Below are 23,984 nucleotides of genomic sequence, written 5' to 3'. Positions count from 1 at the left end.
ATATTTGCTAGGAGAAAATCTCTCATCTTAGCACTACAAGAAAATTAGATTCATCGCATACAATAACCACAATTATTCCAGCTCATAAACATATGTATTGTTTAATATAATTGTTGGTTATGACTCATAAATTTGTAACGATTTAAAAATATACAAGGCAAAATGAAAATACGTTAAACATGTGTTGAATATTTCTGTGTGTACCATACAAGTAATGTAAATATTTATTAAACGAAATTCCAAATTATATCGCTTTTAAACAAATATTTTATAATGATTATTCTTATTGTATGTTTATTTCAGTTTATGTATTTTATTTACATGAAGAAAGAGGCCTATGCCCAGCAGTTGAATGTAACAGGCTAATTAAATAAAAAAAATCATATTCAGACAGAGAATGAGGAAGAGAGAGAGAGAGGGGGAAGTAAGCAACATAGACATTTGAAATCATTCTGATAATAACTAAGATTAACGTAACAAAACTTATAAACTTTATAAATATTTAATATAGATTCCCTCAAAAGCCTTGTCAGATTCAAAGATCAAACTTCACTGAGCGCTATGAACTTTCATGGAAACTTTTCTTCTATATTTAACCTCCTTAGAGCTCACATTTTTAATATTAACTTTTTAGTCATCCTGTAAATATAAACTTTAGCTCAAGTGCTATGAACCAAAAATTGAGTTTGAACAGTTAGTTACTCGTCGTAGCTTTTACCCGTAGCATTGTAGTAATTTTTGTAGGGATTAAAATTAGTTTATAAAAATAATTTTTTTTTCGCCCTTAAAATAATATGACCTAAACAAAAAAAATATCTAAAAAAATATCGGTAATAATAATTGTTTTTATTTCTATTACCTAGAAAGACCCAATAATTCCTTTTAAACCAAACATCTTTCATGGACAGACATCGACCAGTTACAATTTAATAATAATTATGCAATGAACAGGCGAAAGTTCAATGACATGTAATTCAAAACGAAGCATTCCCGAACCAATACTAAGCTTACAAATAATTGGGGCGACCCGACCCACAGTATCCTTCTTATGGTAAATTATTTGACCATTAAAATTGTATTTATTAATTAACGGGAGGTCAACGACTTTGTAAATTTACTACAACCTAATTGTTGTACCTAACTACTCATTATGCTTAAAGTTACCCTAATAGTGTTTCCATACCTTAACCGTGCTTTAAAACATTTTATAAATTTTAAATGTTTTAAAATTAAATTTCTATAACTTTAGAACTCTATTTTTATACCATTTATTAAAGGTATTTAATAATAAATAATTTTGAATTTTTAGGAGTAAAAGGAAAAAAAAAACTCTAAAAAGCACGTATCGCGTAATCAAATACATTTCAAGTTTTGTCTTACCATATAAATTTCAATCAATAGCATAAATAATTATATAGCTGTGTTAACATATATATATATATAATAATTATATAGGCTGTATTATCATTTATTTAATATTTATTAAAAACACTAAGAATTGTTGACATTAGCCTCATTATGATTATTAAAACCTAATTAATATCAGTCAGTCAGTTGAGCCTATTGCAGTCCACTGCTGAATATAGGCCTCCCCATTTCGCGCCAGACACTCCGGTTTTCCGCAATCCTTATCCAGCTTACACCGGCAATATTACTACCCAACACTGCGTTACCAAGACGCGGTCGCCACTCCAGGACCTGTCTGCTCCAACGGCCATCGGTCCTGCGACACAGATGACGAGCCCACTGCCACTTCAACTTGCTAATTATGTGGGCTATGTCGGTTACTTTCGTTCTCTCGCAGATAGTCTCATTTCTAATCCTATCTTTCCCCGGCATAGCCCGTTCCACTGCACGTTGAACGACTTTAAACTTGTGGACCAGTCTCTTCGTCAGTGTCCACGTCTCGGCTCCGTATGTTAACACAGGCAGGACGCATTACTCGAAAACTTTTGTCTTCAAGCATTGCGGAATCTTTGAAGTGAAGACTCGACGAAGCCTGCCAAATGCCGTCTAGCCCAACTGAAATCCTATCGGCCTCCTTCTCGAAGTTTTTGTGGCCTAGTTGGATGGCCTAGGTAAATATAATCCTGAACAACTTCGAGAAGGGTACCATCTACCGGTACCGGTCTCGGTATAACTTGGTTGTAAAACATAACCTAATATACAAACAAAACCTAATATATAAGGTATTAAAAAATTGTCTGTTGACCGCTAAAAAGCATTGTTTTACTAAATGGCCGAGATCACACGTTCGCAAAGAAAGTGTTTTGTGACGTGTGAATGAACGTATGAAAAAGGAATGAGTGGAATTATGTGTACATGTAGTTTTATTGTTCTTTGTTCTGTGTGTACATTGTTATAAAAATGTAGATCTCGCATGATATATGACACAAACGACGGTAATTACACGTGAGACAGGTCGGTTTTTAGCACATCATAATATTATTTTACAATATACAATTTATCGAATAGTTCATAATATGATCTTTATTTGTTTATAAGCAATTATGGTCATTATCGATACTTTTATTTTGGCCGATTCTTAGACCTACCCGATATGCACACAAAATTTCATAAAAATCGGTCTAGTCGTTTCGGAGGAGTATTTCAACTAACATTGTGACACGAGAATTTTATATATGTGATAAGATGGATTACCGCGACAACTAAGTATTTTGAGATACCCGATATTTCCATTCATTAAATATGCGCAAAAATTTATATTTTCATGTACACATACGACAGAAAGGGAACAAAAGAAAATATCAAGCCTCAAAATCAACAGCAACCAAACTGAAAACTACCACATTTTTTTGTATATATATATATATATATATATATATACACAAATGTGGTAGATACATCTATATATATATACTAGCTGACCTGGCGAACTTCGTATCACCTTATTTTTTCCTGAAATATAATAATAACATAATATATCAAAATAAAATAAGATTTATATATATTAAGATATATATATATATATATGTGTGTGTGTGTGTGTGTGTATGTATTCGTCATGTGTATGTATATTGATCTATTATTTAACTTATTAAATTTTACAGTACTCTTACGTAATAATTTTAGTAATTAAATACTATATTCATTTTATTTTATTTAGTTACCCGCAGCTTACAATATTAGTTACTATAACAATATTTTAATTCTATTCTCAAGGTAAAACATAAATAATAATATAAAACTATTAAGTTTAGTTGAATTACAAATAATTCTTTTGTCTACGAGTATAACTTTTCATAACGCACGTAGAATAAATACCCACCATAAGATTAAATGTACGCTGAAACATAAACAATACAATATAGCTATGACAAAAGCTTTTCACATATATAAAACATCGAGTGGATGTTTGAAGACACGACGCAGATATACTATGGAAGGAACGGAGAATAATTCACTGAAAAAAAAACTAAATAAAGCTAGACACATACAATTTTACCAGAAACACCTTTTATATATTTCTATATGTTGAAACATATATAAATGAATAAAAATTAAGTGAATGAGTTAATGAATGAATGAAATAAACCTTCAGGCGCCTACGTGCGAACGTTCGCTGAGCTCAACATTGTAATTACTGGTTGATAACGCAAGTGACGCACCGCTCTATCTGGTTCTCAGAAGGTTGACTAGTGTAGTGTTTGGTCAGGTGAAATTACACTTAAACACAAAGTCAAACTCGCTAATAACTCTGTTTATGTTCCATTCGATTTAATTACGCTTTTTTATAACTTGACATATGTATTTTATTCTCCAAGGCCTCCTTTCCTATTAAGAAAGAAATGTCTGAACTTAAGTATGTTTTGCGACGTATTCGATTTATTTTTTAAGTGTCACTACTTTTTGTTATCTGTAGTGCACATTGAACATAACAAGAACGGCTTGAATTGCAAATACAATGTCATTAAAATTTAATTTTTTTAAAATATTTTAAGTTCAAAATAATAAGTGAATATGAAACTTTTTACAGTGTCATCCATCTTGGATTATATGAGAAATCTTTTCTCTTCGATTATTATAAGCATTATAAGCATTGCTTGTAAGTATTAATGTGTAGATATTTGTATGTAAGTTTATTATAATATAACTGAACCACCTACCCGATCTTCAAATAAATAATAATACTCAATCCTATTTCGAGTTATCTGGAAGAATTGGCTAACTTAGCCATAAGATCGCCTCTTGTACTACACATTCTTAAGTTGTTTGTATTATTATTATTTGCATATTGTGGTGTACAATAAAGAGTAAATAAATAAATATATAAGCCTAAAAATAAAAATAAATAAATAAAACTTTAAAAAGTAGGTACGTTTTATAATATATAAAAATATCTATTATAAAAAGTTAACAAAATATTGACTAGTCCGTTAGCGCAGTTTGTAGTGGCCCTGCATTCTGTTCCGTACGTTGCGGGTTCGATTCCCGCCTGAGTCTGGCTGTAATATTTGTATTTATATATCTATTGTTACTATCTATGTATATCTATCAAAAAATATATATAGTTATAACAGTCGTCTGCTACCTGTAACACAAGCATTAAGTTGCTTACCATAGGAACAGACGACCGCGTGCGTGTCTATGTTATAAGATATTTATTTATAATTAATCATTTACACTTTAATATTGATAAAATTATTACACTTTTTCAATAATTATACCGTTTCTAGAATTGGTTAAAATTACCGCCACATCATCAACAAAACAACATATTGCTCAAAACCACCGCCACGTTATTAGCAAACCAACAATCACAAGAATTAGGGCTCGGCGTTACCATACATTATCCTTTGAACCAGTTTACACTGATCACGCGACAAATTAAATATTGCATGAGCTCAGCAGTCGTCAGTCAGCATTGCATTCGACTCGAAACCAAGCCTAATAGGAACTAGGTATATATAGTACACGGGAAATTGAACCAAGTTAAAAATAATGTGAAACTTTAATGTCATTCTTGTCACTTGTCTAGATATTAGAGGATTCGTTGAGATTTGATACTTTGACTACGTTTTTATACCATTTATTTCATCATGAAATAAATTTAAGATTTAAAAAGAAAAGACACAAAAATTTGATACACATTTTATAGACTTTTTTCTAGAAGCTTTTTTTAACTGTACTTATATTTTTTTTTTGTACATTGTATAAGCTGACGTGTTAATTATTCTAACTTTGCATTTATAAAGTGCTAGCAGTCCTAGAATGCTGTGAGCTTCGACTGAGCGGTAACGAGTAGAGAGCATAAGTATACGATATTTATAAGTATTGGTAAAAGAATTAATGAAATCGCAGAAGTAGTATCGAAGTTAAAAAAAACCTAAATAAAATTAACACAGAAAGCAAAAATAAAATATTATATAATTTTAATTTTAAATCGAATTTATTACTTATCGACTTCAAATTTACTACAGCCAATTGAATGAAAAATATTAATTGCGAAATTAGTATCAACTGGTACTCAATTGGCGTTAATTGTAGCAATAATTCTATGTACACGTAAATACAATGTAATTTAAAACTGCCTATGAAATATAAAATATACAAGATATGACAAGCTCCATACGCATTACCTACTCCACCAATTAAGTAGTTACGGAAATATTCCTAGTTGCTTTGCAGCTTTTAAAACCTTTTCGATTTCGACAATTACGAGATTGCGAATTTAAATTCTGAAATTTCAGGATCAAAAAGTTTTTCCAGAGAAATTTCATGTGTCAGAAATCTACGTATGAATATTTAAAATGTTATTAATCCCATCGAACAAACAATGCAAAATGATTCAGAGATAAAATAAGCTCTGTATTGTTCAATAAAGCCGAAAGTACTGTGGCATTTAATTGAACATTTATAACAAATCAAAATTTCGTGGATGAAAACGTCGTTTATACATAACACTAGCTTTCTGCCCGCGGCTTCACTTGCGTTGATTACGCAATTTTGGTAGTACTGTATAAATATAGACTATGTTGAGTGACATAGTGGTAACGTAACATTCTCCTGGTAAAAATTGCATGTTTTAGAAATACAAAAGGACATGGGTTCAAAAGCCCGTGGATGTATATTACTTATATAAAAAAAAAAAAAAAACTTCTCTTCTTTGCGCTGCATAATATCAAAATGTAACTAAAATTGCTGAGTCAGTAATAACACATTAACTCTCTTAATTATAATGATAATTGGCGTTCACATTTATCTTATTATTTAACTGAGGTAGGGCACAGCAGGAATTCCCTGCTCAAAATATGGAGCAGCCCGACTGGGGAAGTACCTCGACGTTACAGAAGATCACAGCAAAATAATACTGTTTTCAAATAGTATTGTGTTCCTGTTGGTGAGTAAGGTGACCAGAGCTCCCGGGGAGGATTGGGGATTGGGTCGGCAACGCGCTTGCGATGCTTCTGGTGTTGCAGGTGTCACTACTACGGCTACGGCGCAGCTGCGGTAATCGCTTACCATCAGGTGAGCCGTACGCTTGTTTACCGACCTAGTGATATAAAAAAAAAGTGATAAAAAACATTTATCCTAGAATACCTATTAATGGTAAGGTAATTTCATACAATTTATACAAATACCATCATAAACACGATTTTACGGATGTTTTGTGAAGTAATCATGAGCATGATTTTAAAAGTGTCCTATTTCTATTCGAAAATGTACAATAGTAAAAACGTTTTAAGAATGTAACATATTCATAAATATTAAACCCAGACTCGGTACGGAAATCAAACTCAAAATAACGCAATGTCATAGCAAACTGCGCCAACGGTCAAGACATGAAATTCATTTAGAGAAATTTATTCGATCGTATCTCAAGCATCGAAAGTAATATGTATTAACGAAAGTACATAATTAGCGCCAGTTTAACGACATCAAACGAGCCACGCGTATAACTTGCGTAGATTGATTGCCCAGAGCGTTCAATTTAGTTTGCCAACGAGGTATTAGGAAGAATTAGAATTATGACGCTCGATGCTAATTTGTAACAGATCAAAATGTTTCGCGTTGCTTGTCGTATCTACATACTTGCAAATTTAGATAAATAAAAATGAATCGAAAAAGTGTTGGTAAGCGTAAAACTCGAGAGCCATTGGACCAATTTTAGGCGAATTTTTATCTAAAGTTTTTTAATACTTGGTCAAAATTTTTTATAAAATGATAAATAAAAAGAGCCCACAAATTGGAAAATAGCAGGAAAGGTAATTTTTTTTTTACCTTAACGCGTTTGATAATTTTCTTGGTAATATAACGTCTGTCAGCTAATAATTAACAAACGAACGCCTCATACTGTACGATATATAAAATCCTGTGTCCCGGGTCTAACAACAAGCATAATTTACTCGTAAATAAAACGACCAGACCAAGAAAAATATCCATATGACGTGTACACTGTTTTTATATAGGGGATTAAATCTACGACTGCTAATATAACAGAAGTAACAGACAGTATGTATGTATGTATGTACATTACGACAACTGCAACCTGTAAAACTTATTTAATCATTGGTCATTAATATAAATGAAAATAGTACAAAGTTTATATTTTCACCATGATTATGGAGTCAGACAATTTATATTTCATTTCAGTGTCAATCTCAGAAGTAACCGACTAAGAAGTTACCAAACAGATTTCGTAAATATTTATTTGAAATATTTTATTAGATTATTTAGTATAGCAGTTTTATAGGATATAAAAGGTCTTGAACAAAACGTGTAAAACTGCGAGGAACGCCTATTTAGTATTTTTAATACAAAAATAATACAACGAGTATTCGTTTGCTATATTTTCAATTCGAAACTTGAATTTGGGCAGGTCTATGTCCAGCGGTGAACTGCAACAGGCTGAATCGACTGAATGACTGACTAAGAAGACATAAAATAAATCAAATATAACTTATTGATATAATATAATTTATTTTAAAATTTTACAATATTATACATACAAAATAAACCCTCTCTTTATATTGAATACCGTTTAAAAAATAAGTTCTTATCAACGACTATTCTTTACATTAAAATTAAAAAACTCTCAAGAACTCTGTCGTCTGCTGTTTTTTTAAAGTTCTATTAGAGACATTAATTTAACACTTCATTCAAAACAATAGCTAAATCCGTTGAATAGACTACTATAGTAGGACAGTGCCGCTGTAGGAAACAGTATTAATGCTAATAACCATGAAATATGAAAAAGACACATCATAGCGTGACACGGCACAAATTGAGTTATGAAAGGCGCTTATCTGCAATGTGAAAGTGAAAGCGCTTTCGACAGTAAGGTCCCAGACTATTTTCTTTTCGAATTTACATACACACAGATGCAGCTAATAAACACATAGAACATGCACTCGATTAATACATTATTATATTTTATTTTAAAACATATAATAATTCATTCACTTCAACTTCATTAGTATCAAAATGCCGATGATTTCGCCAATATCACGTAGAATGGCAAAGACATGAAAAAATTTATTTCTAAATAATACTAAGTATTTCTTTTTTTATTATTTCGGCATGATAATAATCTAAATTAGTAAAGCAGACATAATTAAAATACATTTTTGTGTATGTAATAATTATAATTGTTATAATGTAACACTCATTATTACATAAATAAAATAATATGATAATTATATTCTGTCTTCATACTAATTTTTTTTAGTGTTTTGTAAGTTTTATATCATAGTGTACAAAAAATTTGTGTCATTATAATTTTAAATAAGCGGATATACTTTTAAAGTATGAAATATAATTTAAGACCAATTTGTCTAACCTGTATTTTAATCAGTACTTGTTTTATTTCACTTTCTCTTTATAGACGTTAAGATGATTATCTATTTGATTATCTAAGTATCTATAAGTAATCTAAAATTAAGATTATAAGAAAGCGATTATTTTCTTTATAACTTGAACGAACTCAAAATGATTTTGATGACAAAATGACAAAAGCTATTTTTTTAACATAATATTAATCTTAATATATATAAATCTCGTGTCACAATGTTTGTCCTCAATGGACTCCTAAACTACTTAACCGATTTTAGTCAAATTTGCACACCGTGTGCAGTTTGATCCAACTTAAAAGATAGGCTATATTTTATTTTGATATATTATGTTATTATTATATTTCAGAAAAAAATAAGGTGATACGAAGTTCGCCAGGTCAGCTAGTAATTTTATAATAAACTAGTCATTTTAATCTAAATTTCTTTTATAAAGACTTTTGTAACATAAATAATCAACTTCTGTGATATATAATTTTATCGTGTACTACAGTCGATATTTGTAAGTTCACCATAATATGAATAAGGTGACTAACTATTAACAATGTGAAAAGTAAGTTTGAAGATGAGGTTAACGCTTTTTGCCAAAGCATTGATATTTAACTGGCAACTCCACAACTAATCTCGGAGTTAAATCACCAACCATGTGATTAATGGAAAGAATCACGCCATAAGGTAAAAGATTATCGCCCCATACCTTCCGTTGTTATCGCGTGGAACATGCCATCGACACATTGACCTTGAGTAATTGGTCTTGGAACAAATTACTCAAACTTAGTAATTGCAGTCCACTTACATACGTATCCTACGAAATCGCGTATGTAAAAACTATTAAAGGCGTCGAATAAGAACTTTTTGCTATAGATGTAATTGCAACCGAAAATTATAACTCATTCTTCAGATTAACAATATGTATATACATATATTTCTGGTTAAATCAATTTCATATTAAAGGGTAAAGTTATGATCATCATTCACAAAATACAAGTTACTCATTTTTCTTTCAAATTTAATATTAGTTTGGAATCACTAACCATTTACCACCAGGCAGAGCTGTGATTTTACATCGATGGGTACGACCGGGATGGTACATATCACAGTATCATAATGTGTAGTCAGAAATCGATCAAGTGAAAACAGAAAGTCAATAACCAGGGCACAAAAAAGGAACAAATATAACGTCTCAGATCTGAAAATGAAACGTCTAAGATCTGACATTTAGACGACATGCAAAACACTTGGTTAATTGGTTTAATTGTTGCGTTACCAGTCCGCGTCAAATCATCATCATTTTGTCAAGTCGTCCATAATTATGTTTATCGATTATTCTATATGTCTGTTTTTGGACGTCTGGTACAGGATTTTCATTCTGCTTGTGGCTGTTGAATATGCGACATTTCATTGTTTTATTTTTGGTAAATGAGTCACGATTATATAAATAATATAATACATATCTATAAAATATAAAGTTAAATAGAAAAATTAGAAATAGGAATTTTTTTATGTATCTGTATTCGTGACTCATTTACCAAACAAATAAAGCTTTGTAGTTGTATGTTCATCCGTCGGATATTTTGCATTTCGACAATTAGCATGTAGATAAGGTAGCGCTCAGCCGACATTACGTCTGCCTGTTATCTCCACTTCAAAGCTAACGCCTAATGAATAGTATGAAACGTAAGCAATGCTTATTTGGTTCTCCCATTTGCGTCTTATTATTAAATTTGCACAAGACCAATATGAACACGTCGATAAGATTGAGGTCAGCGGGTTAGACACAAAGGCTTTGAAAATGTCATGTCATAAGTATTGAGATAAGCTAGCTTTTTAGATGTTCTGTTTCTTTAATCAATAACGTTAATGAAATAAGACTAGAAATAAACAAAACCAATTGTAATGTTTTTAAAAGTTTAATTTAAAAAAAGGATCCATTCGTTTGAATTCATTGCTTTCCATAATATTAAAATAGTGTGAAGGATAATAGAACAGTGCTTTTAGCTTTTGAAACAAAAAAAAAATAGTAGGTTGAAAGGAGAAATAAATTACGGGCGATCTGATATCGGGAAGTGGTAGGGATGAGGGGTTTAAGGGAAAAAACGATTATAATTTTTTTCACTTTTTACCATTTTCAATGTTTAAAAGCACTGGCCTTATAACGCTAATGTCGAGAGATTGACGAAAACACGGAGACCACTATACCATTAAATCTTCTTCTAATATATAAACATCATCATTTTTAAATTTTTAATTCGTCTACGATAAGTAATGACAGTATAATGTAATTAATAAATCATAAATAAATATCTACACAATACACACACGGTCGTCTGTTCCTAAAGTAAGCAACTTAATGCTTGTGTTATAGAGAACAGCAGACTGGTATATAGTTACATATTTTTTTTTTCGATAAACATACTTATAAATAATACATATATAAATATATGAATAAATATTTATATTACACCCAGACTCGGGGTGGGAATCGAACCCACAACCCTCGGAGCAGAAAGCAGGGTCACTATAAACTACGCCAACGGGCTAGTCAAATAGTAAAAAGTAATTTCATCAGATTTTACTTTCAAGTCAATTCAAGCGTGCGTAAAGAAGTTTTACTTCAAAAGAACATTTCATTTTGTAAAACGAAATGTTCTTTTATTAATTCGTTTGGCAGATAGAATACCTTACGAGAAACGAAACCTAATACGTTAGGTATATTAAAGCCTTATAAACAAATTCCTAATCTGTTAATACGTTTGTCTCATTAAAATTACGCAAATAAGCTGGGAAAGAATTTTCAGTTTTATCTCTTAGTACTAAAAAATACTCATTAATGTTTTAAACGTAAAATTTTAGAGCTTTATGTTCAGATTTATAGAATTAATGAAAACGTTTCGGCCTTAGATTTAATTACAATTTGCGATGAAAGATAAAACAATTTAATTAATTTTCAGCTTCATCGGATTATTCCTGAATATGTTTCAAATATAAATTGATCATTTTATCTAGAGTAATAACATCAATTCATGGAAAATTAATGTTATTTACTATAATTATTTTAGATAAATTTTTCTTTGAATAAATCTAAATGTATGTAAATGCAATACGTTCTAAATATTTATAGTATCTATATGTATAGCGCTATATATATCCGTTTTATATACGAGTGTATGTATTAGGATCTGGCTGATGTCTTTATATAAAAGATATCTAGAAAAAACTCAGCTCGGTCTGTCTGTCTGCATCATTGTTCCCACACCATGATTAATTAGATAAATGGCTTCAGAACTGCATTACTTCAACTGCGGTTTGAGTCAGGCATAAATTCGAAAAATAACAAGCGATAACCATTCTACATAAATAAAGTCAATGTTACATTTTATTTTATTGTACAATACCTTTTAATATTCATACTTTGTACATATTTATAATAAAACGACCGCTCTTATGTAGTGGTGACACTTAAACAAAGGAGATTGCGGGTTCAAATATTGGTCGGGATGGAAATTTGTATTTATACGAATATTTGTTTGCTGACGAGGTCTCGGTCCTTGTGGGTGTTCTCACCGTGACTTGGAGAGTACGTAAAGCTGTCGGTCCCGGTTGTTATCATAGATACCTAATAGCGATCTTTGCTCATAGTATATAGAATATATCAGCCAAATCGCAGTGGAGTAGAGTAGAGGATTAAACTACAAGCCTTATGAGATATTACGGGCTGAATCAATCAGAAAAATTAAACATAATGTAAAGTTAAAAAGTCATACTTTGCATTTTTTCCATGCAATTGTTTCAACTTACCCATTGGGAGTCAACTATGCGTGCAAATAAAATAGAAAATTAACTGGATATGCAGTTGAATAACAAAAAATACTACCAACCTGCCAACAACGTATGCGTCACGTCACTCTGAAGTCTAATATTTCACAAACGGAATTTTAAAAAAGCACAACATTGAATGAAAGTTCCATTTCAGTTTTAAGTCCACTAAAACAAAACATTCAAGAGAAGAAAACAGGATTATACTTTCGAAATAAATACTATTATAAATAGAAGTTAGTAGAGCTGAGCTAGAGAGCTAGGAAGCTTAAAGTTTGTCCTGGATCTTCAGCTATCTATGTACCGATTTACATGTTGTTTTAGCTTTAAATAGTTACTAATATCCATATCTAAAATAAGTGAACTTTCTTTAACTCTTTTTTTTTATACGACTAGGTCGGCAAACAAGCGTACGTGCGTACCCATCTGATAGTAAGCGGTTACCGTAGCCTTTAGACGCCTGCAACATCAGAAGCATCAGTAGCGCGTTGCCGACCCTACCCCCGACCCTCCCCAGGAGCTCTAGCCACTTTACTCATCACAGGAATGCAACCGCAAAACTACTTGAGAGGAGTTTTATTTAGCGGTAATCTTCTGCAAGGTTGAGGTAATTCCCAAGAAAAAAGTGTGGAGATCATTATTGTATTGACATTCCGAACCTCACGTATTTTATAAAATCGTGTGTAAATTAATTTCACGTACATTTACACATGTACGAACAATAACACAAGTCACCGTTTATTTCACTTCCGCTCAATTCACCGAACATTTCCTACTGACCGATATAGCTTCCTACTTCTACTAGGCTTACGACTCTACTTTGATGGTAGAGTCACGTAATCTCGCGGTTTTTATTTTCTTTTAGATATTTAGTACCAAATCGTCGGCGTTTTAGGCGACTACTAGCACCAAAATACCAGAGCGGTTGTTTTTAAGCTTTGCCAAATATATAGTACATATATCTAGTACTAGTATCTTATCTATTTACCTTACAATTAAGAATCCTTTTCTCATTTAGTACTTGGGATTTTTTCAGATTACAAAAATACAGATAAAATATATCACTTCACTAATTTTCTTCTTAAAGTGTCGGTATTTTTATTAAAAAAATATATTTTGACATGTTTTAATCAAGTCACTAATGCGACTTTTACCTGACAAACAGACCTATGCATCCAATACTTTTAGGCGCTTGGCATAAATCTGGTTGTAATCAAAGTCGAACAAAAATACGAGATGAAAGTTCGTACCTTTCGAGCCGCATTGCAGCATTTGCAATATTTTATAATAGATATACTTCACATACGTTGCATTAAAGATTTGTTAGTATAAACTTAAAAATATAATCTGTAATTAAAAGTGAGTTGCCGAAATATATGTGCTTGCATTATTTGCAAGCGACTGCACCAATACGGATTTTCTTTTTATTACTATATTTGTTATTGTCAAGTTATACGAGGTTTGTGTAAAAAAAATAAAAGAAGCAAAAAAATAAAATAAAAATTACGATATTGAGCTCGCCAGTCAGTTAGTCTATTATATATAAAAAAAGGTATTGTCTGTAATTTTTTCTTAATAATTTATAATGTGTTTTTTTAATGTTGAGGAAACCATAAAGCCGTGCCTTTCGTCGTATGCAGTCGGTTGTCACTCACGTGTAATCGCCTCTGCTGGACGTCAGCCAAGCCATTGCCGTCGTTTCGAGTTTAATTTTGGAACACTATTTTTTTCTGTACGAGTAGTAAAAGACACGTCCGCCGAGGTGAACAATCTCTTTCTTTCTTTATAACGCAAAAACACATTTTTTGAACGTTATTATATAAAATTGCATGTTATTTAATGTATTTTTTTATTAGAAAACTATTCATGTCTATTATGATTCAGCAAATTTTAACAGAGAAATACATTTCATTTTGAATAGACTATAAAGTTCAATTTCTTTAAAATTAACACAGATAACAGAGATGTGTACACAGACAAAAAAATATTTAGTAAACATTTTTCTAAACATGAAATTCTACTTTGAATAGTTATTTTATTTTTAAACTTTTTATTTGTTTATTAATCTGTCACAAACAAGATTTTACAATGCAGCTCAGCCGACGACCCGAATGTTTCATATCATATCCTGTTTATCGCTTTTTGTAATTCTAAGCGCGTAAACATACTGTTACACACAAAAATGTGTGTCAATGGCCCCTCCAATGGAAGTACTGCAAATAAAATATACTCAATGACAATTACAAATAAAATCACACTCACAATTGCTATATACCTACCGTCTTTACATACAGTTTCGTTATAAGTAACGTGTTACTCATCTAATATATAAAATTCTCGTGTCGCGGTGTTTGTACTTAAACTCCTCCGAAACGGCTTGACCGATTCTCATGAAATTTTGTGTGCATATTGGGTAGGTCTGAGAATCGAACAACATCTATTTTTCATCCCCCTAAATGTTAAACCCCTAAATTTTATTTCTTTATTTTTAGATAAATTATTAATTTTTTATTTTATTATGATTTGGCGTTGAAAAATACATACAACCCCTAAATTTTCTTCCTTCTACCTTCTTTCTATTTTTAAATAGCGTTTAGCGGCAAGACAACGTTTGCCGAGCAGCTAGTGTTTCTATATAACACACTTTTAATATACTTATTTTCATTTACTCGTTCATAGCTTTCCTTTTACTACTTATACTTATTTAATTAAGCATATTGGCATGATTTCAAAGGTTAAGTAATAATAAAAAATTGTCAGCATCATTAAATTGGGAATAAATTTCGTCATAAAGCTGTATTATAGCATTTTTTATAACAAAGAAAACTGACGCTTTTACATCCTCTACAACTCCCAATGGGGAGATCTACAAAAACAAACACAGAAACCATATTATCTAATGCATAAAAATGTAAAATATAGCTAATATTTCAGAATTTAAAATATTTCAGCATGTTTGGAGAAATCTACCATTATCGGCGATCACGGTAATTTTTTCGTCACAACAACAAATCGGTCATATAATCACGTGGACTATGATATTATTCTCATTCATTAACACAACTTGCAATAATACTAACACATAAACACATAACTAACACATTTTTAAACACGCAAACACATAAAAGTTTGATTAATATATAATTACTGCATGCTATAACTATATAAACGCACATACATATAACTAGACAACAAAAACTGATATTGAAATATTTACTAGAAGGACATAGACCCTTTAGAGGTATTATGACTAAATATAAACTTTAGTTTTAAAATATTTTGGCACAAACAGAGCTGAACACCAAAAAAAATCTATTTGTCGGTGTTGATGGACAAAACTGCCTACGATCCATATGTAAAACTTTGTTAGTATGTGTGTGGAATCAGGAACAAATATACGAGTATATATGCTGCTTAATGTAAAGTATGCACGGTACTGTATTACATTGAATTGGCTCTAGCGAAGAATGAGCACACACTTAGCTTAATAATCCATATTTGAAACTTATTGGAAGCAAACCTTTCAGCGTGTTACTAAAATAACAAATGAAAACTAAATCAAAAGACATACTCGCATATGTCAGATTTATTTTGTAAAAATCAGAATTATTTGTTTATTATTGTGCAAGCTATAAGGTTGATAGAAGACTGAAATTCAAACGAAATGTTTGTCACATAAGTTCAATCGTTATAAGTCGTTTAATTTCTATAACTAAGAAATATTAATTGTAACGTCCACACAGGATATTCCTTGCTATCCATAGTGTTGACGCATCGCGTTCTCTAAATTATTTTTAGCCTTTACGATATTTCTGATGTACCTACCTTCTTGTCAGTAATAATCGATAGATATATTTTACTAGAGAGTTTGAAAATGGGACACACTTGAACCTACTAGTAGTAATATGACAACACTAGCTGTACCATGCGTGCGTTGCTGCGCTTTTTTTTTCGTCGTACCAACGGTCGCACCAACTCAGAAACCTTTGTGGGCTCATGCACAGCACTATGCTGAAGATCATGACACGATCAAATGCATCGTTTACGATTCAATAAAGGACATACAGACAAACATTCATTTATATATACAAATTATGCATACATTTATCTTTCATCGTCACTAACACGATGATTTATTGGTAAAAAAAACAGTCTAGGGTTAGTATAATCATGGCGATTGCAATAGAACCCAACAATCAGAAACTCAGAGTAACCATCAATATGCAATGTATATAACTAAATATACCTTTTTTTTTTCATATAGATCATATAAAACTGTGCATATACAAGAAATCTACATTGAGATATGTTTAAAAACCTAGAGGGCTTGTATCGTACGTACTAAACGCTCCTGTCGTTTTAAACCACTTCCATTGTGTAATATTTTTAAGCATACATACTTCTTTGTAATATACCTTACTGATAGGGAAATTTATAATTTTAAATTCGTAGGAATATAAGATTTATATATATATATATATATATATATATATATATATATATATATACCTAGTTAGAAAGACAAATTATAAAATAAGTAAATAGACGGTCGCTTAGACCGAATATAAAATCATCATATCAAAAATTTCGATCTAGCGAGTGCATCGTTCCATAGCTTAATTGGCTAAAGCACCGACACGGTAAGTAAGAGATGCAGGTTCGATCCCCGCTGGAACGGTCGATTTTTGATATAATATTAAAATATTGTTTAGAATTTACTAATGTGGGGGGTAACACAAAAATAACTCGTACGAAATAAGTAAATAGAGTTACGGAATTCGTAATAGTTGTTTCTTGGTAAAAGAGGTTCCATTATGAGGTTTTACTATATTTTTCCTTGTGGCTTCTTAGTAGTAATTTTTAAACAGTAATTACTTTTAAAAATTAGTCAAAAACCACAAATAGAAAAGTATTTGCTTTGAAACTACTACTGTTTACGTTCAGAAAAAAATTAATAGTTACGAGTTTATCCTTTAATATCATCTTATATCATCTATTCGACGTAAATGTATGTTAAAGGAACTTAAAGACAACATAATATAACTTGATACTTAAATAGATAAAAAGACAATCGAATAGAGAAGAAATCAAGTCGAAAAGCCTCACCAATTGGTAATTACCAAAACTCAACTGACAGGAACACCAATTATCAATCAATACAATTTATAGCCTCTTTTTAAAGTTACATAATACTTTTTCCGGTACGGTGTTACATGTCATATGGCACCAGCATTCTTGTTCCAATTAACTCGGTTATCGCGTTTGTGTCAAATCTTACATAAACGTCATAGTGTGTCGGTGTTAAGTAATTATCTTCACGAGCAATTACGTATGTTTTAAATCGGTGTCGTTTCTTAAACACGCGATGCCACAAGGAAATTGTGACTGTGTAATCTGAAAGCGATTACAATTGTATCAAGCCTTCCGTCAAGTTACAGTAAACAACATGTAAATTATTTTTTTACCTGATTTTCTGAAACGGAAGGTAACATGTAAATTATTTTTTTACCTGATTTTCTGAAACGGAAGGTAATATTATTGACTGGAATGTCGTTGTCAGAGATCTTGTTTTGCGTTCTAAGTTTCGATACATGTACTGAGTTTAAGTGTAGTCTTTATTACGTATTGTGTACACATCTCACGTAATTAATTTTAGAAATATTATAAATATGTATCAGTCGGCTGTTACCTAAAACATATGCATTAAATTGCATACCTTAGGAAAAGATAACCGTATATGGTAAACATGTAATTTTATGCCTAAAAGTCAAGACTACACTTCTGCAAAAATTATTACTTTATAATCAAAGACAGATGCAAAATGTCTTATAATAATATCTAGAGTGTACTTTTTGTTTCCGTTTAATTACATTACGTTCAATACTGCAAAATAATTGAAAGGCACACACCAAAAAGTGTATATATATATATATATATACAACACACAACAACAACACTTCAGCCTATCGCAGTCCACTGCTGGACATAGGCCTCCCCCAGTTCGCGCCACACATCCCGGTCTTCCGCAATCCTCATCCAGCCTACACCGGCAATTTTACGTAGATCGTCGGTCCAACGGGCCGGAGGACGTCCCACACTGCGTTTGCCAAGACGCGGTCTCCACTCTAGGACCCGTCTACTCCAACGGCCATCGGTCCTGCGACACAGATGACCAGCCCACTGCCACTTCAACTTGCTAATTCTGTGGGCTATGTCGGTTACCTTCGTTCTCTCGCGGATAGTCTCATTTCTAATCCTGTCTTTGAGAGAGACCCCAAGCATAGCCCGTTCCATTGCACGTTGAGCGACTTTAAACTTGTGGACCAGTCCCTTGGTCAGTGTCCACGTCTCGGCTCCGTATGTTAACACAGGCAGGACGCATTGCTCGAAAACTTTTGTCTTCAAGCATTGCGGAATCTTCGAAGTGAAGACTCGACGAAGTCTGCCAAACGCCGCCCAGCCCAACCGAATCCTCCTATCGGCCTCCTTCTCGAAGTTGTTGCGGCCTAGTTGGATAGTATGGCCTAGGTAAATATAATCCTGAACAACTTCGAGAAGGGTACCATCGACCGATACCGGTATCGGTATGACTTGGTTGTTAAACATAACTTTCGTCTTATCCAAGTTCATACAGAGACCGACACGTCGGGAGGACTCGTTTAGGCCGGCCAGCATTTGGCCTAACTCATCCAGCGTCTCCGCAAAGATGACAATATCGTCGGCGAAACGAAGGTGAGAGATGAATTCACCGTTGACGTTGATGCCCCGTTCCCCCCAATCCAAGGTCTTAAAAACATCCTCTAGCGCAGTGGTAAACAGTTTCGGTGATATTACATCACCCTGTCTTACCCCGCGCCGGAGGGAAATAGGTCTTGTTCTTTGGTCATTGACATGAACGGTCATCGTCGCCGCGTCGTACATAGATTTTAGTACTTCGATATATCGCCAGTCGATATGACATCTCTGCAGAGAGTCCAGGACAGCCCAGGTCTCGACGGAGTCGAAGGCTTTCTCGTAGTCCACAAATGCCATACACAGCGGTTGATTATATTCTTCCGTCTTTTGGATAATCTGCCGAACAGTATGGATGTGGTCCACGGTGCTGTAGCCATTTCGAAACCCAGCCTGCTCTGGTGGTTGGAATTCGTCGAGTCTTCTGGCGAGACGATTCGTAACAACCCTCGAAAACAGCTTATAGATATATATACGACTATTTTTTTATATATATATATATATACGACTATTTTTGTAGGACGGTACATAGCGTCAAATAACTTAAAATTTTCAATACATTTACACAACAAGGTAAACGAGTTTGCTACTAAAATCTTTGGACAACAAACTTGTCGTACGAGACTATGTTTGTCAAACAAATACTATCGACTTACGATAATGTCATATGAAGCAATAAATAATAACCAAAAAATCGACCTGTTTGTTAAATTTGTTTTGATCATTATTTTGATGAAATAAGTATTAATAACCTTGCATTGTTTTATTTGCGCTTTCTTTATGTACCTTTCTTCTAAATTACTATCAATAAAGGTTGCCTGGAATAGATCGCTATTAGCGATAAGGCTGGCATATTTGTATGTATATTTGTGATAGTTCTAAATTGTATATTTATGTCTGTATTAAAGTTTTAATATAAAATAAATAACTTATAGTTTCATACCAATATCTAAAGCAACTGTTGCAATTATGTCACAAGGGTAAATGATTATTCAAACATTGACATTTTAATAACTTTTTTAAAAAAATTCAAGTGAGTGAGTTTTGTTTCGATTGTGGAAAAACATAGACAAAAAATAACTAAATATTTTTCAGTGACTTTAATTTTTTAGTCTGTTTTAGTCAAATTAAAAGCGGCTGAAAACACTCGTAAGAAATCTAATTAAGAAAGCTTCGTAATGTCAAGAAATTTCCTTTTATCTTCCACGATCTTGAAACTTGATTACCTTTGCAAATTATTTACGAAATAATATTTATCAGCTGAAATATACAAAAATGTACTTTTATTTTCGCTATTAAAATAATAAAATTATATAGAAATGTGATACATTTTTAAAAACCTCTGGTGCAGTGCGAGTAGCTGCTTAAAACACGGACGTTTTGCGGGTTCGAATTCCGCTCAGGATGGATATTTGTTTTGGTATTCTTGTGGGTCACCCCACCGTGCCTCGGAGAGCACGTTAAGCCGTCGATTCCGGTTGTTATCATAAATACCTGATCGTTACTCATAATATGAAACATATCCGCAGTGAACCAGCTTAGTGGATTAAGCTCCAATCCTCCTCCTACGTGGAGAAAGAGGCCTATACCCAGCAGTAGAATGATACAGGCTGAATGCATAAAAATGTGAGGAACATGTTAAGGAATGTTATACAAGTGAGACTACATCAAATATGAGTATAAATTAAAAAAAATGAGTTTGTTCGTCTATATGAACATACCTCGTACTATTAAACATACTAATTTTTTTTCATTAGGCAGAATGTGCCTTGAAAAATATCACTATAAACTACAGAAACAGAGCAGTGACCTTAAACGTTAACACGAGTAAACTCGTAATGGTCGTCTAGTTCAAAAAACGTAAAAAATTCATTACGTATAGATTTTTCTCTACTTAAAGATTTAATATTCAATTACCACTACAAATATTTTGTTTATATTCCACGTAAAACGGTTTCCACTAATGATAACATTTGCGTAAAACACTATTTTACATAATGTTCAACTAAGTTCTTGAACCGAATCTTGATTTAATATGTAGTGTGAAAGTATGTTAAATTCATTTTTGTTAAATTAACTCATAACATTATATATTACATTGCCTCATCAACGCATCATAATTATGTAAAAAATATTTATAGTAAAAATGTTTTAGGCTGCGGTTATGTGATGTTACGGCTCGAGGCAGTTGTGAGGCTCAATCTCATTTGGTCCAGTATTAATCATCTCGAAGACGATTCACCGCGGTTAGAAATATTGAGGTCAACATTGATTGGACTTTTTTCTCATGTCTATTTCAACACTATTGAGTTACTAATTAAAAAATTGTAGCGTTCTTAAAACTTATGACAACTTTATTTTCGTTTTGTTCATGGACATCGAAGTTATTATTTATTTTGTATATTATGTTAATTAAAATTTCATCTTCATTTAAAATATAAAAATAATAAAATATTTTGTTCTTGTTGTATTTTGTTACAATATAAAGAGCGTAAAATTTCGTGTAAAATTTAAACTGTTCTTGATAATAATAAAACAAATAAATAAGTTTTTTTTGTCAAATTATGTCTATTGAAAGGTTTTTAATAGTTAAAGAGACATAAATGACACACACTACAACAAAGGTTTCATTATCATGAGGTCTAGCAGCGTGCAGTGTTGGCAATTTGGCCAAAATTTCACAAACTGTTCCACCTACAAAACACATTACGCTATTTCTTAGTCATAAATATCCCCACAGAGTTTATTGTATTTTCCTAGCGATTCATCACTTTAACGGTTAAAATATTTTTGCATCTTTTATTGGAGTTTTAATTAGAGTAATGGTAAATGTTTTTGTCACTCAGAACTAAGAGACTAGAATCATTTTACGATTTTATTTTTAAACAAATCTTCCATAAATATTTACACAACTAACCCAGATTTTAAAAATCCTTATCGTAGATATTAAAGTGCACATAAATTAATAGTGCTATTATTTTCATTACGTTTTACGATGACTTTAGCCAAGGCTAAAAATAATAATGTGAAACGCTTTGTTACTGACCTCTAATCTCCTCAAGCTTATTATTGAAAAAATGACACAGTTGAACAGTTTTTAAAAAAATTGCGAGATATAAATTACATAAATTTGTCAATACAAAAATTATTTGATAGCGCTCGATTATCTCAAAAAGATCGCATCGTGTTTCCTTTTAAATATGATGTCACAGTAGTATATAAACAGAGGATGCTGTGATGATATTTACAATTAAACTTACGTAATCGATATATTTATTTAAAAATTGTGTGCATATTTATGTACGTGCAGATATACCATGTAAACAGTCATGAATCAATACTCATTTTGGACTGTATGTAACATTTCAAATTTCGTATCGTCAAACTAAACAAATTGATCTTACCTGTGCTCTGATAATTACATCGTGTGGTCCTCTCCACGTAGTGGCTGCTGGAGATTTTCTTTTAGCTAATTCCAGTGTCGCTTCACTCGGACATCGTTCAAACATAAGCACACGCTCGGCGACAGAGCCGCGCGTTAAGAAAGGACGAACAGGGGTAGCACCTTGTGACGATGCAGCTTCCCCAGCGCCAGCACTAGATGCGCGACGAGCTCGTGCCTCGAATTTAGATCTAGCTTCGGTTACGTGAGAACCAAACGAAGCTCTCCTTTCTCCACTAGCCCCTGCTGCTGGTTTTCTAGCTCCAGTATCTAATCTATCTTGATATCGACTTTTAGCATAGTCGACAAGTGAAACCGGGGGGACGACGTCAGGCCTTTCTGCTGGACGCTCAGCGACAACACCTCCTGTTCGCAATGCTCGAAGAAGTCTCTCTTCTTCTCGAGCTACTTCAAGCCTCATTGCAGCGACATCAGCTCGTCTGGCATTAGCTCCAGACCCAGTTCCATTACGCTCCGGTACCAAATCTGGTGGTAGTGTAACTTCTAGGGTCTCGTTTTCAGAATTCAGACGAAGATCACGTCTCTGTTCCGGTCTTTGCTCAGCTCTCATCTCAGACCGCTGCTCTTGAAGCTCTGGCCTATCTCTACGAAACTCAGGACGCTGTTTTATTTCAGGCTTAGGTTCGGGTTTCGGCTTAGTCCTTAAGCTCTCAGCCAGCTTGAGGCCGGGCGTGGGCCTGCACGTCAGAATCTCCGTGGGCGCAAGGCCGCGCGCTTTCCAAGTCTGATATATAGCTTCCGCATGGTCAGATATCTGTTTGGCGATGGCAGCTATATCCTCCTCGCCCGTGTCGATCTCTCGGCGGGCGGTAGCCGCCATGACCGAGCCGCTCGCGTCGCACCGCGAGCTTAGCACTGCAGCACTTTAGGGCCGCGCCGCGAACCCCATGAACACACTGTAAACATACGAACACAGGACGGTTACACTACTCCTATCCGACACACAAAAACGGCACTAGCGGTGATCGCGACGGATTCCTCCGAACAGCTGTTTCTATGAGCGCGCGTGGCGAGTAAACAAAGGCAGTCGGTGTATCGAAAGTAAATGCGGCGCGTTTCGAACAGAGCGGCCGTGCGTGTAGTACAAACGCTACGTAGAGCCGACGGCGGCACCTCGCGTGGACTGCGGCGCGAGGCGCGAGCCGGGAGGACGGAGGACGCCC

At 33.1% G+C, this 23,984-nt stretch overlaps 1 protein-coding gene across 1 annotated transcript in view; it reads right to left on the bottom strand.

Annotated features, from left to right (window-relative positions):
- LOC123663672 overlaps positions 1–23,641 on the bottom strand; it is a 136,629-nt gene extending 112,988 nt beyond the window's left edge. The window contains exons 1-3 of the mRNA XM_045598343.1: positions 22,750–23,641; positions 16,102–16,109; positions 9,415–9,420 (exon numbers count right to left, since the gene is read on the bottom strand). Of these exons, the coding sequence (XP_045454299.1) occupies positions 9,415–9,420; positions 16,102–16,109; positions 22,750–23,641 (906 nt within the window). The remainder of the gene's footprint in view (positions 1–9,414; positions 9,421–16,101; positions 16,110–22,749) is intronic.
- Positions 23,642–23,984: the final 343 nt, after the last annotated feature.

Source organism: Melitaea cinxia, chromosome 2 (genome assembly GCF_905220565.1).
Source record: "Melitaea cinxia chromosome 2, ilMelCinx1.1, whole genome shotgun sequence".
NCBI classification, from domain to species: Eukaryota; Metazoa; Arthropoda; class Insecta; order Lepidoptera; family Nymphalidae; genus Melitaea; species Melitaea cinxia.
Note: the sequence above shows the minus strand (reverse complement) of the source record. Positions and strands in the feature narration are given on the sequence as shown.